At 40.5% G+C, this 17,214-nt stretch overlaps 1 protein-coding gene across 4 annotated transcripts in view; it reads left to right on the forward strand.

The window, feature by feature from the left end:
• Positions 1-17,214, forward strand: part of CADPS (calcium dependent secretion activator) — a 567,121-nt gene that overhangs the window by 117,498 nt on the left and 432,409 nt on the right. For all 4 annotated transcript variants that reach the window (XM_069084197.1, XM_069084192.1, XM_069084194.1 and 1 more), the window contains exon 3: positions 5,417-5,749. In XM_069084197.1, the coding sequence (XP_068940298.1) occupies positions 5,417-5,749 (333 nt within the window). The remainder of the gene's footprint in view (positions 1-5,416; positions 5,750-17,214) is intronic.

Consider the following 17,214-nt stretch of genomic DNA (forward strand, 5'->3'; position numbering starts at 1 on the left):
CAGGATGGGACAGTTGGCTTAGAGCTAGGCAGAGCTGGGTTTTAAATACCAACCCTGACATTTACTTACTGTGGGATTCTGGGTAAGTCACATCTCTGAGTCTCAGGCATCCTCTAGGACTTCTCTGTCTCTGTCTCTACATTAGGACTTTCCTATTCTGAACAAATCATCGATCCTTCATGAATTTGGTAAAATAAATAAAGAGATTCCTTGCATTAACTAGTTCAGAGTTGAATGAAAAGTAATCTTTAAAGTTCTACTTATCTATAAGGGTTTTCTGTGCCATGCCCCACTCCCAGCCCCCATGCAGATGCCAAGTAATCTCCAGGCTAAAGATCTTTGTTGTTGTGGTAGTGTTGTTTTTTTTAAATCAGTGTCGTCAATGGGCTTATTTCTGGTTCTCTCATTGTCTTGGTCAACCTTCTCTGGAAGCGCACCAATTCTCAATGTTGCTTATAAAAGTGGTGCTCCCACCTGACACCAGGACTCCAGATGTGTTCTGACCAGTGCAGAGTAAATGAGACTATACTCATAACTCAGCATAGTCCATGAGACCAGGCTCTCTCAAGCTTCAAGTAAATGAACTACTTGGCACAATCACACAGGTTAAAACATTTAACAGAACTATTAGAGAGGGGAGACTATTCAAAGTGCCATCAGTTATGTGCTATGCCCCAAATTCCAGGCTGCTTGACTTGGATACATCATGCACTTGTCCACTGAGAAAGAGGGAAGTCCTATACCTTTTGTAGCTAAAGGTCAATAATGAGGGACACCCCCCTCCCTTCTAGAATCACAAAGATAAAGAAGTGACCCCAAGGAAAGCATTATATAGTCCATGTCACTTGTGATGAAGATTCAATCAGTCAGCCTTCCAGAAACTCCCCATCCAGAGTCCTTGGATTTCTTCATAATTGCAGAAAAGGGCTGTATTTTTTATGAATCAATCCCTAGGACAGTCAGAAGGGGTGAACTCATCCCCCAATTTTCTCTGAGCATACTGGCAGACACAACCCCTGGGCTGTACAAAATAAAGGTGCATTCTTCTTTTTACTTCACACATCCAAGAGAATAGAAGCTAATTGTAGTGAGTATATGCTTATTCATAAGAGGATATAAAAATCAGTTGTTGCTACAAGATAGAATGCAGAATAGAGAAGAAATACACCATCCATCATTCCAAATAAAGATCCAAGGATCACTTTTGGGCTAGGTATGGGGTTCCATGGTCTAAGCATATGGCTTAACCAACTACTCTCCTGAGACCACCTCTGGATCTTACAGCATGCTGTACAGATGACCCCACTTTGCACTCGATTTTCTGCTTGCCACATCCCACTAATGACAGGTATTAAAGTGCCATTCTACTAGAAAGCCTAGCTCATTTTCATGAGCTGCTTTCTAGCTCTGTTACCCACCCACCCCCATTCTGAACTTTTGCAGATGATTTTTTTCTTAACCCACGTACAAGATTTCACACTTCTTGTTAGTTTCAGCCCCCATTTCCAGAGTATGGATATCTGATTTGGGATGCCCCCATGACATCCAGAATGTGAGCTATTACTTTCAATTCTATGTCATTAGCAGATTTGATATCCCTGCCATCTATGCATTTATTCAAGTCATTATGAAAAATGTTTAACAGAACAGGGGTAAGGATGGAGTACTCCTCCAGAAACCTCCCTCTCATCTGACATATAGTTATTAATCAATGCTCATCAGGGCCAGTCAGTAAGCCAATTCCAGACCCACTTAAGAGTGCTATCATTGAATTCATGTCTTTCCATCTTATCCAAGATGATATTGGGAGAGACTTTATGAAGTGCCCTGCTAAAATGCAGTTCTAGTGTTACATAACATTCTCTGAACTCTTCCTCTAATAACCCTGTCAAAAAGAAAATAAGGTCAGTCTGGAATGACTTGTTTGTAATGAAGTCATACCATCCCTCTTTAAGTGCTCCCAGGACCATCTCTTTCATAATCCATGCTAGAATTTTACCAGGAATTGACCTCTTTCCCACTCACCCCCCATGGAAATTTAGGATATCTGCCCATCTCCAGTCTATCCTCTCTTCTCCCTTTCACCATCATTCCTACAAGATCACTGACAACCAGGCTTTTTCTAATATAATGACAGCCCTTTTTAAAATCTCATTTCCTATTCAATAAAATCTGTACATCTCCCTCATTTCACAGCTGTTGATGAAGGGCAGCATTGGTTGATATGTTGGAGGAACTGAATTGACTATCCTCCACAATTCCCGTGTGTGTGTGTGTGTGTGTGTGCGTGCATGTGTATATATGCATACACTTCTGTGTATGTATGTAAGTATATATACATGTGTCTGTGTGTATCTGTGTGTGTCTTCCATTATTTATGATCTGCCTGGAAACTGACAGGTGAGTACAAGTGGATTTATGACTAGGATGGGGCCTCTGCCTGGGGTCTAAATCTCCAGGTTTATTCACAAAGACCTTAAATCATTCTCTCAGAATAAATGGCCTTCAAGGGTTGTTTTAGAAAGAAAACAGAAATGCACTAGTATTTACTCATCATTTTCATTACCACATGAGGATAACACAGACACTACTCACTGCCTGATAGTTCAAAGACCCAAAGCAGATGACAGAAGTAGCAAATTAATTCCCCACAACCAAATTCTCTCCTGTTGGCTGTTTGGTCTCTTCCTGATACTTCATCTTTCCTGTTTCCCTCGATCCTTTGTTACCTTAGTCTCTGTGCTTGAAATTCTTCTCTTGACTAATTCTGTTACCCATGTTTCTCAAACTAATGTGACTATAACTTAGATGTGCATGTGCTTTTTAAAGGACATCCTTATCTCTGCTCCTTGGATCACATCTACCATCCATGTTGCCTTCACAAATCTCCCTCAAACAGACCACCACTAGCTGCCATCATGTCTCTCTCTCTTGCCTTTTGTGACTAAACTCATTGAGGAGGCTGGCTACAATAGGCACCTCCACTTCCTTTCCTCTCATTCTCTTCTTAACTCTTTTAAACCTCTGAAGTTACCAACGGTCTCTTAATTCCTAAATCTAATGACTTCTTTTCAATTCTCATCCATCTTGACCTCTGTAGCCTTTGAACCTTCTCCTTGATGGTCTATCCCATCTTCATTTCTGTGACTCTACTGTCTCCTGATTCTCCTTCTAGGTCTATGAATAGTCTTGATGCAATTCACACCAGATAACCTTGGGTTTTCCCAAGGAAATGCTGGGCCTTCCTCTCTTCTCCTTTTATATTATTTCACTTGATGATCTTATCAGCTCCCATTGGTTCAGTTGAATCTGCAGATGATTCTCAGCTCTATTTGTCCAGCTCTAACCTCTCCTCTGATCTGCAGTTTGGTACTTCCAACTGCTTATTGGACATCTCAAGCTGGATGGCTCATAGACCTCAAGGCCTGTTGATTCTACCTCTGTAGCACTTCTCACATCTCTCCTCTGACACTATCCCCACCCTATTACAGGCCCTCATCACCTCATGTCTAGTCTCTTCCTTTGACTTGCTAGTTTGCTTCCCTTTTTCGAGTTCCTCCCCACTCTATTCCATTCTGTACTCACTTGTCAAATTGATCTTCTTAAAGGGCGAATCTGATCCCATTACCTCTTTATTCAATCAACTCCAGTGACTCCTTATTGACTCTAGAATCAAGGCTCTGTTTGACTCTTAAAGGCCTTCATAATTTAGGCCCCCACCTCTCTTTCTAGCCTTTACCATGCACTTTACCATCCCTCTCTTCCCCTGATCTCGGTCCCATGGGGTCCAGTGACAGTGACCTCCTCCCTGTTCTTGAACAAGACAGTACATTTTCTAATTCTGGACATTTTCACTGGCTGTCCCCCCTGCCATCTCCCTCCTCATTTCTACCTCTTAGCTCTCTTATTTTCCTTTAACTCTAAGCTAAAATCCTCCCTTCCACAAAGCATCTTTCCTGACACTCCCCCCTTGAGTCCTAATGCCTTCCCTTTGTTGGTTATTCTCAACTTACCCTCTATATATCCCAATACTTAGCAAGAGCCTGACAAATAGTTGGCATTTAATAAAGGCTTGTAGACTTGCCTTGACAGAAGTCCTCATATCAGACAGACCTTTCATCTATTTTCAATCAAATCAAACCACAGTTTCAAGATCTAGATTACCTAGACCTTACTGAGAGGTGAATAATAGAAAAGATCAGCATAAGGAAGGAAAGATATTAGATTTAGAACTTGGAAGGACCTTAAACATCGAGTCCAACCCTTTCCTTTTTAAAATGAGTAAACAGGTTTAGAGAGGTCAAGCAACTTGCCTAGGGTCACATGGCTAGTGAGTGTCTGAGGGAGATTTTAATCTCAGCTTGGAGTGTCTCTAAGGAAGACAGAGGAAAACCCCTTTTCTAAGTTTTTCCTTCGTCCTTATTTTTCTCTTTCCATTCAATCCTTAGTTCTAAAAGCATCTGCCAAAAGGCCTGGAGTATGCAATGTGTTTTGTGATTGTTAGATGGAGAATCCACTTGTGTTGAGGGCTGAAGCTTTTCCAGTGAAACCTTAGGCTATAAAACTGAAGATGGCTCACTGGGGATTCACACTATGGTCCTTCTCTGTAACTGATTTAAAATCAAACTCCAAAGTCAGAAAGAGTTAAGACCAGGCATTCTCACATATTTCAACCACTGGTATTTAAATCACCTACTCAAGTTGATTTTTTTATGCATGAGAAAATGAGACCAATGATGAACAAGTACCTCCTAATTCCCTAAAGTCAGCATTCTTAACCCAGTCAGTTGACTTTGTTTTAAATACAAGGTATCCCCAATTTTAAAAGTTGAAGACTACACTAAGACTTTTGGAATGCACTGTATTTTTTTGACATTATTTCAATATAATTGATTTCCTTTGTAATATAATTTTTTAATTCATTTAAAAACATTAATCTGAGAAAGGTTCCATAGGTTTCATCAGACATCAAAGGTGTCCTTGCTACAACTGAGGTTAAGAATTCTTACCTTAGAAGTATGCTTGGTGAGGAAATGATAGGCTGGAGGTAAGACAAGTTCATATGCTCATGTACAGCAGTAAGTATGTGCTGAAACTCTCTGGAGGAGTTCACATCTGAGCTGGTCTCCTGAAGAATATTTTGTACCTTCAGAAGTATGACTGTGACAGTCGGCATCAGATGTTTCCTTGGAAGATGCTGCCTGGTTTGCCTTACGCTCCAAATCCATGTTGCATATGTAACCTGGGGAGTCTTTGGCAGCAGGTAGATAGTGAAATGTATGAAAAAGAAAGTTTGGGCTTGAGGCCCAAGGACAAAGGAGGAGCTTTCTCCTTCTGAACAAGGGTGACTCAACTAGTCCTCTAAGGACATGAGGGAATTCTGATTGAGTGTTTGCTTTCTTTCCTTCCCTTCTAGGTGTTTCTTAAGAGTGACCGGGTGGCCCGAATGGTACAGAGTGGTGGGTGCTCAGCCAATGACTCCAGGGAGGTCTTCAAGAAGCACATAGAAAAGAGGGTTCGTAGCCTTCCAGAGATCGATGGCCTTAGCAAGGAGACGGTGTTAAGCTCCTGGATGGCTAAATTTGATGCTATTTACCGTGGGGAGGAAGACCCCAGGAAGCAACAGGCCAGAATGACTGCCAGTGCGGCCTCTGAGCTAATCCTGAGCAAGGAGCAGCTCTATGAGATGTTTCAGAACATTCTGGGGATCAAGAAGTTTGAGCACCAGCTCTTGTACAATGCCTGCCAGGTAAGATGTCTCACCTGTCCCACTGTCACCTTTGGGACCTCTCATATTCTTTCAGATGCTATAGGAGAGAAGGCATGGCACCCATCTGGGTGATGGCCAGCTGCCTAGCTTAGTGTTGCATCATAGAACACTGCGTCTATGGTCATGCTGGAATGTTATGCTGGAAGCCCTTGGCCAAAATGCCATGGCTGTGACCACAAAGTCAGGGGTGCAGTTCTAAATAGGAGCCCACTTCTTTCTATATTACTTCATAAACCTTAAAGTACTGTATAAATACAGAGCCACAATTAGTGATGTCTATTCCTAAGGGCAAGTGGCAAAAAAAAGTACCCAGACTGGGAAGAGCTTACCTGGAGCCCACTTGCAATGTCTCCTTTCTACTCGATCATTATTACTCGCTAGGTATTACACTACTATAGGATAACAAATTGTGTCAACACCCTCTAAATTTCAGCAGCCTGGTCCAGCCAGCCCACTCTGGTTGCATCTGCCTCTAAATGTGTTGCATTATTCTTGTTTTGGTTCACTCCATTCAGGAGGCCTGAGGCAGCACAGACATAGCCATATCCATCAGTTAACTAGATCAAGATGGTGACTAAGAATGGGAGTTTTCAACTATCCGTTGATGCTCTATCCACAAGTTTCTCAATGAAAATCAATATAGCCATCTCTTTGAGTCTCAATGCTTTCTGAAAGTCATTGTAATAAGTTCTGATCTGATCAGTTTCTGCCGCTAAACTACACCAGGGATAAAATATGCTTCCAGGCCCCAGTACCCCATAAGAAGGTAACAAAGTCTTATTTCCAACTAGTATTTTGTGGTCGACAAAGTCAATACATTTTGAGGATGGTAATAATATGTGCCTTGCTTGGGGTTTAAGGCTTCTGTTATCAGCATACTAGACCAAAGAGGTGAATTTCTATTTTGCCAGGGGGTATTTAGAACTCTTCTATACAAACCAGTAGCTGAAGGTGACTTCATTTAACTCAAAGGAAGTGATGGAATTGTCAACAAAGTCTCAACACCAAATGAATCTTAGATAATTTTGATTTGCAAGGTAAATTAATATTTGCTATATAGAAAATTAGAGTGGGAGAGGTTGTATTTTTAAATTTTTATTGATAGCCTTTTGCTTTTCACACCACTTTCATTTCTCTTATGTTCTCTTCCCCTTTTTTTTTCTCTGGGAAGTATCTATTGTAACAAAGAATTTTAAAAGAGGGGAAATACTTCATCAAAGCTAATCGAATAAAAGTAGAAAAATCTGAATTAATACACCATGTTCCACAGCCCAATCTCCTCAAAGAAACAGGGGTAGTGCCTTCTCATATCTTTTCTTTACCCTTTTTTTGGAGGGGCAATTGGGGTTAAGTGACTTGATCAAGGTCACACAGCTAGTAAGTTTTAAGTTTCTGAGGCCAGATTTGAACTGAGGTCCTCCTGACTCCAGGGTGGGTGCTCTATTCACTGTTCCACCTAGCCACCCCATCATATCTTTTCTTTTAAGCCAAGTTTGTTCATTGTCATTTGTCTATAAATTTTTGTTGTTAGTTTTTGTTTTTATGTCACTCATATTTCCCTTCCCCCTTTCTCCTCCAAGAGAACCATAAAAGTATAGTAAAGAATAAATAAGAAGCAGAAAAAATTTGGCCAAGCTAAATTATAGGAAAAGTGTGAGGCGATATGCAAAGTTCCATAGCCCTTGTCCTCCACCTATACAAAGAAGAAGGGGAAAGAGATGTTCCCTCATTTCTTTGGGAGCCAAGTTTGCTCATTATAATTTCACAACCTTCCATTTCAGTTATTTTCTTATTATTCTTTACATTACATAGTTGTAGTCATTGTACATGTTGTTTTCCATGTTCTATTTTGTTTTGTATCAGCTCATATGATCATCTGGTTCTTCTTGATGTTGATCCTTTTGCTCATTTCTTATGGCAAAGCAAGCTTCTGTTACATTTATATATTACAAGATTTTATTCATTTCTTGGTTGATATGTATTTGCTTTGTAATCAGGTGTTTCCTACTATAAGAAGTGCTGCTATAAATATTTTGGCATATATGGGACCTTACCTTTTGTCACTGATTTTCCTATTGTATTTGGAGATTTTCTTTAAAATGTTTTAATAATGCTTTTAAATACCACAATCACATTCCTATAATTTTTTTTTACTGTAACCTCCCTTATTAAAAAAAAGCAACTAAAAAACAGTTAAGTAAAAGTATATGATGTTGAGACTTAAAGAGTATAAACATAGTCTACTACCTTTCTACTGAGAAGACAAAAATTTATTATAGAACACATTGGCTATTGATACCAACATTTGCTCTATATTTGTCCTTTGGAGTTGTCTTCATTAGAATTATTGCAGTCATTGAGTATTTTATGGGATAAGGCTATATAACAAAATCTAACCAATGGAGCGTCAAAATTCTCAAAAAAAGATTTCAGACCACTATTTTACCATTGGAGTAAAGACTGAGATATTCAAATGTTCTCACCATGGTAGTAATAAAATAATTGGGAGGCTACTTTTTTTTTCTTACAATGATTTGTTGTGTGTACAGATAGATTTTGTCCCAATCTCTATTTTTCCTAACATGTTAACATCATTAGAATGAATCCATTGATGTGCCACTCTGATTTTGGTCTTAATTCAGCTTCATGCATCTTTTGAGAAAGGGAGATTATATATCAAGGCCATCTTTCTCATTTTCCTGTCATCAAAGAAAAGTGAAGTGGAGAATTCATTTCATTTTTTTTTTCTTTTCACTATCTTTCCTGTGAGATGGAAAAGATAACAATGGAAAAGAATCTGGTGATTTGAACACTGTCTCTTTTTCCCTGAATAATAATTTTTACCTTCAGTCAAGAGGGGTAAGAAGAGTGAGTGAAAGCACAGATTAAACAGAAGCACACAAGGACACAATGACACAGAGTCATTACTTCAGGCTTGTTGTCCATAGGTCTCAGATACTCAGTGAAGGAAAATCGAGGGGAAATGAAGGATGTTCAGGGTATATCCCTAGCATCTGAAAATGACAGCATGGAAAGAAACTACCATGGCTTCCCTTCTCCTGATTGTCCTTTAGTACCACTTTCAAAGAGAGATTAATAGCTTAGATGGATCATTGACCTGAACTCATGAAACATTTTTTGTTTTTTCAGTTGTTGTTTTTTAATGAAATATATCCTCTTTAAGTATGTACAGTAGAATCTCTTAAGTAGAAGATAGCATTGAGTAGAGATCTGGCTCAGAATCCCATAATCTCAGACCTAAAAGGGACCTCAAAGTTTAGTCCAGCCTATAGCTGTACAAGCCCCATCATCATCATCATCATCATCATCATCATCATCATCATCATCATCATCATCAAACAACAGTAGCTCACATTTATGCAGCATTTTATGGCTTCCAAAGTGCTTTATTCACATTCTTATTTGATCCTCATAACAGCCCTATGAGGGAGGCACTATTAATTATCCCCATGTTGCATATCTTCTATATCTCAGCTCATTAACCACATTTTGTTACATGATAATGATGCTAAAAACATCAGCAGAGGTGAAAAAATGCAAACCTGATGTGTTGGGTTTGTAGTTAGTAAAATGGAGACCTTTTCCTGGTCTGTGCTTCTCTGGGTCTTGACCAGGGTCCTGACCATTTGATTATTCCAATTTCTTTCTTAAAAAACTTCTTTGAAGGTTGATTTTGATTCCAATGAAGACAAAGCCTAATCAAAATTAGTCTCCTTCTCCCTTATCTCTCCTCTTTCTACTCCTAAATTTGACATAACTGTCCAAATAATATTCTTAAAGAATGGGACTGACCATGTTACTTTCATGTTTAAGAATCTTCCCTGCCTCCCTGTTATTTCTTGGATCAAAGAAAGTATTCCCACCTGGTATTCAATGCTCTTTCAATTTAGTTCCCACCTATCCCTCCAGGCTTGTATCATATGACTCCCTCACATATACTCTACAGTCCAGCTCTACTGCTGATTCTTGTTCTTTCCCAAATCTATGGACCTCAAAGGCCATCTAGTCCAACTCCCTCACTGTTTTTGTTTTCTTTTGTTTTCCAGAAAGGAAATTGAGGCCCAGGATAGTCAAGTAGCTTACCCATTGACACACAAGTAGTATCCAAGGTACTATTGGAACTGATCTTGTCACTCTATGTTCAATGCTTTTTTCCCACTGTAGCAGTTAAGTGACACATGGCTAGAACACTGAACTCAGAGTTCATATCCCACCTCACACACTTACTAGCTGGACAAGTTAACTTGTCTGCCTCAGTTTCCTTATCCATGAAATGATTATACTAATAATGCCTACTTCTCAGGGCTGTTGTTAGAATCAAATGAGATAAGGTTTGTAGAGCACTATGCAAACCTTAAATCACCCTATAAATACTAGCTATTGTTATTATAACACTGCTTCCTTTCTATTGCACCTATTCTTCCACAAACTTCTTTCTCCCCTTGCTCCAGAAGGGCCATCAAGTTAGGCAGCCTAGGACATATGGATGTTGACTCACTTGGTTACTCTTTGCCCATACTGTTATCGTCAGGGTGAAGCATGACTTCCTCAGTTATACTGTTATTATGGACTCAAAATTGTAGATTGAGACACATCCATTCTTGCAATCTACCCTTAGCCTACCACGTGGTCACAAAAGAGTTATCCAGCCACAAATAAATGCTGATGCGGTAATAAAGGCCAGTCACAGAAGATGTCTATCTTCCTTGGACAAAATAAATTATCTTTGTCCTTATTGTTGTTGTTTCCCCCTGAAATTCTAAAGATCTCTGGAGCTGTAAGGGGTCTCAGAGACCAGAGAGTCTAACTCCCTCACTTTACAAATAAGGAAACTGAGACCCATGGAGGCAAAGTGATTTGTCCAAGATGACCCAGGAAGGGTAAGGATCAGAATTCAAACCCAAGGTCTTTGATACCAAAGACCGTGCCCTTTACATCTGCAAAACTCTCAATTTACAGCAACATAAAAGATAAATAGTGTTGTGTAGTGAATGGAGGATCAGCTTGGGAATCCAGAAGACCTGTCTCTGACACATACCAGCTGTGTGGCCATGGTCGCGTCTTTGAACCTCTCAGGGACCCCCAGGCAATTCTTTGAAACTTAAGTTACAGATGAGTTGCTGATCTGCATTGGAGAAAAGAGTTTCCATGTCAAGATTTACCCCACACTGGTAAAAATCACAGGTCCATGTGAAGGGGTACTAGTGGGGGTGGTAGACAGCATCAATCTGTAGTAAATTTCATCTGTAAGAATAGCATAATGATAGTGCCTTCATCCAAGGTTTGTTGCAAATATAAAATGAGATGACATTTGTAAAACACCTTATAAATATTACATAGATGTATAGATGTGTATATATATGCATGTATGAATACATCTGTGTATTGTGCGGCTATATAGTATGTATAGCTATATAGTTCTATATATGCACATATATTTGTATGTGTATAGGTGTATGTATATGTATGTATGTATGTATGTACTCGCTATTATTGTTGCTTTCTACTCTTCTCCTGCCTAACACTGGCTCATCCAAGTTGTCATTTAATTTCTGCATCGATTCCCCAGAATTCAGAACTTATTGCTTTGGGAAGTTCTTCAGTGAGCTGTAGCCCATGTAGGTTGGTGTCATAGGATGTAACAGAGGGTGTATGTTTGGTGAACAATGGCTCCTGGGAGAGTCCTATTAATAATTGATCTATTGCCTCTTGAACAACTGATATGCTTTTGTCCATCAGAACATGAAAACGTGAGGGGGAAGGGCAAGCACCTTCTGAGAAATTCCCCAGGGAGCCTTTTTGAAGGGAGGGTGGGGTGCTTTTCAAAGTGACAGCCTGAGGATAAGCTGCTGCCCTAGAAGGGGCTCCTTGGAAGGAATTGGAGACAGCCTAAAGAGAAGTTTGAGGTCAGGGGGAAATCATGGTAACTGTCTTCCATTACATGAAAGGGTGCCATGGAGAAGAGGCAGTAGATAGCTCTGCCTGGCTCCAGAGAGCAGAACTGGCCACAGTGAGTGGTAAGTTGCAAAGAGATATACTTTGACCTCCTATACAAAGCAAGGGTTTTCTCAGAACCGGCCCTATTTCTGCCCTGGTCCACAAATAAAATTGACTCCAATGAAAAGAGGCAGCACTTTATATGGAGGAGAAACTTTCTCACTGTTAGCACTGAGTAAAAGTGCCTTGGGAGGTAACGAGCCCTCCCTTACAGAGTCTCCAAACACAGGCTGGACCACTCGTTTGTTGGGTGTGTGGCAGCTGAGATTCTTTTGTCAGGTGCAGGTTGGACTAGATGGCCTCCCTTCCAAACCTGAAATCTGATTCAGAGAGGAATTAAAACGTATCTGAGCATAAGAGTTGGGAAGATTGATGAGATTGATTTCCCATTATTGCTGTTCATGGTCTCCAGGGTCCAGCTATCCTGACCTACTCACTGCCCCTCAGACTCAACTTGCCATCTCTAAACTCAGTGCCTTTGTACAGACCATCCCCTGCACCAGGAATATACTCTCGGTCCCACTTCTGCCTCTTAGAATCTGTCTTCAAAGCTCAGCTCAGGGTATACCTCCATTGGGAAGCCCTTTCAGATCTCCCTCCCATAGAATAATATTTTATATCTATTTCTCTGTACACATGTTGCCTCTCCAATAAGCTGTAAACTCCTCAAGGGTAGGAATTATTTCATTTTTTTGTATCTCTACCATCTAGTGCCTAGCATCTAGTTAAGTATTTAGTAAATGTTAATGGATTGATATTATATGTCATCCCTAACACAGTGCCAATATATAAGTGCTTAATAAATATATATTAATCTACCCAATAAAAGGGAGTAGGGGTGGTGGTAGTGATAGTTGTAGCAGTGGTGGTGGTGGTGGTGGTGGTAGTAGTAGTAGTAGTGGTGGTAGTAGTAGTAGTAGTAGCAGTAGGCAATAGCTACAATTGAGGTAATAATGAGAATAAAAACCAATTCCTTTTTTGTCTTTGCTTCTTTAATGCCTAGCACAAAGAGAGTAGCCTCACTTCTAAGTTTGGGAAACTCTGATGATGATGATGCTACTACTAAAATAGCAAAAATAACCATTGACATTCTTCTAGAACTTCAAGGTTCCTGCTCACTTCATCTGCATTCTTTTCTCATAACAGCCCTGTAAGACAGAATATGTTATTATCCCCATTTTACAGAATGGGACACGGAAACCACAGAGAGCTCTCAGAATGGTCTGTGTAAGCTCTCACCTAGTAGCCACTGGGGCCTTAAAGCTTGAATCTAAGTCCTGTTCTCCTTCCTAGATGCCATACAAATCCTGAGGCTATTTGGCTAGAGCAGACCTAGACCTCCAGAATCTTGTAACCCTCAGAGCTATTTATCTGGGTGACACAAAAGCCTGACCCAAGTCAGTTAAAAAGCCAAAGTTTATTAAGAGCCTACTATGTGCTGAGGAGACTACAACAAACCAGTTCCTGCCCTCAAGGACCTCCCATATTATTGGGCGAGCCAACATGTAAATGACTGGGTACTTTTGAGCTATATACAGAGTAGAGGGAAGATGGTCTCAGAGGGGAAGTCACTAGTATCCAGGAGAACCTGGAAAGTCAAAAATCCTCAGCCAAAAATGAGAGTTGAATTGAGTCTGGAAGGAAGCTATGGCAATTAAGAGGTAGGAATGAGGAAAGAGAGCATTCCAGGCATTGAGAAAGCCACTGTAACCTCACAGAGGTTGGCAAATGAGTGTTGCCTTTGGACAAAGAAAAACAAGTAGGGAGTGGGTGAGAGGCAGTAGGCCAGTGCCATTGGACCTCAGAGTTTGTGGGTGGAGAGTAAAGAATAAGAAAATAGGAAAGTAGAAAAAGTCTAGGTTGTAAAGGGTTTTCATTGTCCAACAGGATTTAGATTTGATCCTGAAGATAATAGACCATCACTGGAGTTTATTGAACAGGGGTACAACATGGCCAGACTTGAGCTCTAGGAAAAAGGCAAGGACTTTTTCACAGAATCATAGGATCAGAGATTTAGAGGTAGAAGGCACATTGGAGGTCATCTCTCCAATACCCTCACCTTAAAACAAGAAAACTGAAGCCCAAGGAGGTGTGGTGACTCGCCCCAGGTTTATACCAGAAATCAGTATCAGAGGTAAGATTCAAACTCAAGTCCCTTAATTCCAGATCTAGCACTTGTCAAAGTACAACACAGTGTTTTATTTTTTATCCAAAGGAAAAGTAAATCCCCTGCCAGGTGATTGAAATGGTCACTAAAGAAATGAAAAACCAGAGAAATAAGGGGAAATTCTGGCTAATAAAATTTCATACTTTGTGCTTCCAATGACGAGATAGCTCCAGGACCCATCAAATTGTTGATAGGTTGGTGATTTTAAGTTATTCCCCTCCTAGGATATACTTTAATTTCCTTATGCTAGAAAGGTAGGAATGAGTGAGGTTCAGCTGTCACATAAACTCAGCCTGCTGTTGTAGCTGAGGACAAGAGGCCTTCCTAGATGGGGCAGACAGCACAGGTGCAGAGGCCCACTTTTTCATTTTCCAGGGTAACGAATTTCCTATGTCTCCAACAAGGTTTTTCTTGTGGTTTTATCAGTTCTTTCTTCCACACCTGGTCAAATATTCCTAGCTAACTGCACCTGCTGTTGGTGATAAGCTAGCGGTAATGGAATAGCTAATTTGAGAGATGGTGGGCATCGTGCTCCCAAGGCCCAGGGAATTGGACCTTTTCTCTCTAACCTTCAGCACATAGATATAGAAGCTTTAGCAATCTGTTCTTTCTGCTGCCAAAGGGAAGCCATTAATGCTTTGTTTCATTCAGGCCCTTTCATGGGCAGTGAACCATAAAATTGCAATCAAAGGTGTTAAAAAGGTACATTTCGGGAGGAAGGGGCGGCAGCCACAGGATTATTTTCGAACATTTGCCATCTTTAACATAATGATCAGATTAGTTATAAACTACCTTTTTCTGGCCTTGTAGCTATAAGAAGCATCTCCCTTGTTTCAGCTGCCCAGTTTCCTTCTGGTATTTCTACAGAAGGTAAAGGGGCATGACCCTGTGTGCCTCTGCCACTTCCCCACCATCCCTACATTCAACCTTGCACCCCCACCACCATTATTTGACATCATATCCCATCCTAATCTCAATTAACTAATATGTTCCAGAAGCACAATTTTCAAATGAGACAATATTTGTAAGTACTTAAGCTGGCTCTTAACAAATGATTGTTCCCTTCCCTTTCCTTCTTATATACCTTCTTTTTCACATGTTGTCTCTTCCCTTAGAATGTGATCTCCCTAAGGGGAGGGATGGCCTGACCTTGTGTTGTATTCTCTGGGCTTAGTACAGAATTCCCACATAGAAGTGCCTAGCTATGCTATAGTGAGATGCTTGGGGTTCCAGTTGGCCACAATATCTGTACTAGACCATCTCCTCACCTCCAGCATCCTCACATGCAAGACAGGAATAATCTGTACTCACCTCATAGTGTTAGTATGAGGCCAAAACGTCATAAGGTGGGAATGGACTCCCTCCTCACCTCTGATTCTTTCCTTAGTTTCAAACACATCTCAGGTACTACCTCCTGAATAAAGCACATCATGAAAGACCCCATATTTCTGAATGGGAAAACATGAACAAAAGGGGGAAATGTTCTGATTTTCTGGAAAGGCATAAGAAAGTGTCTTTCTTGAATTTAATGTGACAAGAATGAGGAGGGAATTCATTCTGGGCATGAGAGACAGCATGGATAAAGGTTTTCAAATTGAAGATGGAATGACAGCTTTGGGGAATAGCAAAGAGATCAGTTTGTCTGGACAGTAATGCACATGGCAGGAAATAATGTGAATTAGGCAGAAGTCAATTTGTGAAAGTCTTTAAATGTAAGCTGGAGGAGTCCATATTTGGTTATACAACTAATAGGGAGCCACTGGATATTCTAGAGCAGAGAATGGACATGGTTAAATGTGCTTGAAGGCAAAGGGGTACACTAAATGGTCCTTCGAATGCCCTGTGAGCCTCTGGTTTATTGAATCATTGCCTTTCCATTTTTAAGATGCATGAAGGAGAGAATACTGAACATAGATCAGGAAAACCCTGGATTCTGACACTGTTCTCCAACCACCCCAATGTGATGCTTGTTCTTAACCAGGAGTAACCACTGTGAATCCAATTATGTGTCAGCATCACTGATGACTCCTCCTTTAATATGATCTATCAGCTGTGCATGTGGGAAAATGGAATCAAACTGTTTTTTTCAACATTGTGGACAAGGAGGGTTATACTGAACTCAAATCAGGTTGTTCTCCCAGAAGCAGGTAGGCTACATCAGCCCCGCTGGAGTCAAGAGTACTCTGAGGAGGCTAAGGTCTCTTTTCTACTCAAGCCCCACTGGCTATGTTGTTTTCACTGTGAGACATCAGTGAGTAATATCCTAGTTCCATTTGATCCTTTGACATTAATGAGCTTTTATAAAGGGGCATTTACCTTAAAGTTATCACAAGAACAAACCAGTGCTCTCAAATACTTTGGAGGCATGTCAGATGAGTCCTTATGTTAGCTAACAGAGAAATACAACATACATAGAGGTACAAGGATCAGGAGAGGGAGCTGTGGTCTAGGAAGTCACAGGGATGGAGAGTGGAGCCATGGAACAGTTAATGGTCACATTGCTCCTTCCTTGGATCAATGATTGATTATTACCATAACAAAAGCAAGAGGCAGAGTGGTTTGGGTTTGGGTATGGGTGTAGGTGTGGGTGTGCATATGTGAGCCCATGGGCAAGCAAGCACAGTGACAGTACAGATGGGAAAATGCCTAAGAAGGATAGTGGATAGATCCCAGTTTGTCGTAGATGTCTGGATGGGATATGAAACATGACCTGGGGCCAGACAAATGTACTGAGTTAGGTAAATTTTCACTCCTTTACCCACCAATCAGGATAGCTGCTTCCCAAGGCAGAGTGTCATACTTGAGTGTATTAATTTCCCCAAGCCATCATCTCTGGAAGTCCATGTGAGGAGGGCATTATTCCTGGCAGAAAGAAAGGTGAAAGCAGCAGGGCTTTTTCTTGCTTACCATCTGTAAGACCCATTGTTTTAAAGTTTTAAAGGTATAAATCTCCTTAAAATCTACCCACTTTGACTGCCTTGTTTTATAGATGAAGAAACTAAGTGACTTCCCCAAGGTCACACGGGGCATAAGCAGAAGAACTGGCATTGAAATTCAGGTCCTCCAATTCTGAACCCAGCATCCTTTCCTCTGCACCACACCACCTTAATACCTAATTTAATCTAATTTATTCTCATTCTGTCAAAGAATAGCTTGGTCTGATTTATTTTTCACAAATGACCATTATACAAAAATAAAGTCTCACTCTCAGAGAAATTGCTTTCAGGAGGTTTTATGTAGGTTTATAATATCTGATGCC

This window comes from Petaurus breviceps, unplaced genomic scaffold, assembly GCF_028583685.1.
Source record: "Petaurus breviceps papuanus isolate PSGF00001 unplaced genomic scaffold, PetGlider_PUasm1.0 174, whole genome shotgun sequence".
In the NCBI taxonomy this organism is placed as follows: Eukaryota; Metazoa; Chordata; class Mammalia; order Diprotodontia; family Petauridae; genus Petaurus; species Petaurus breviceps.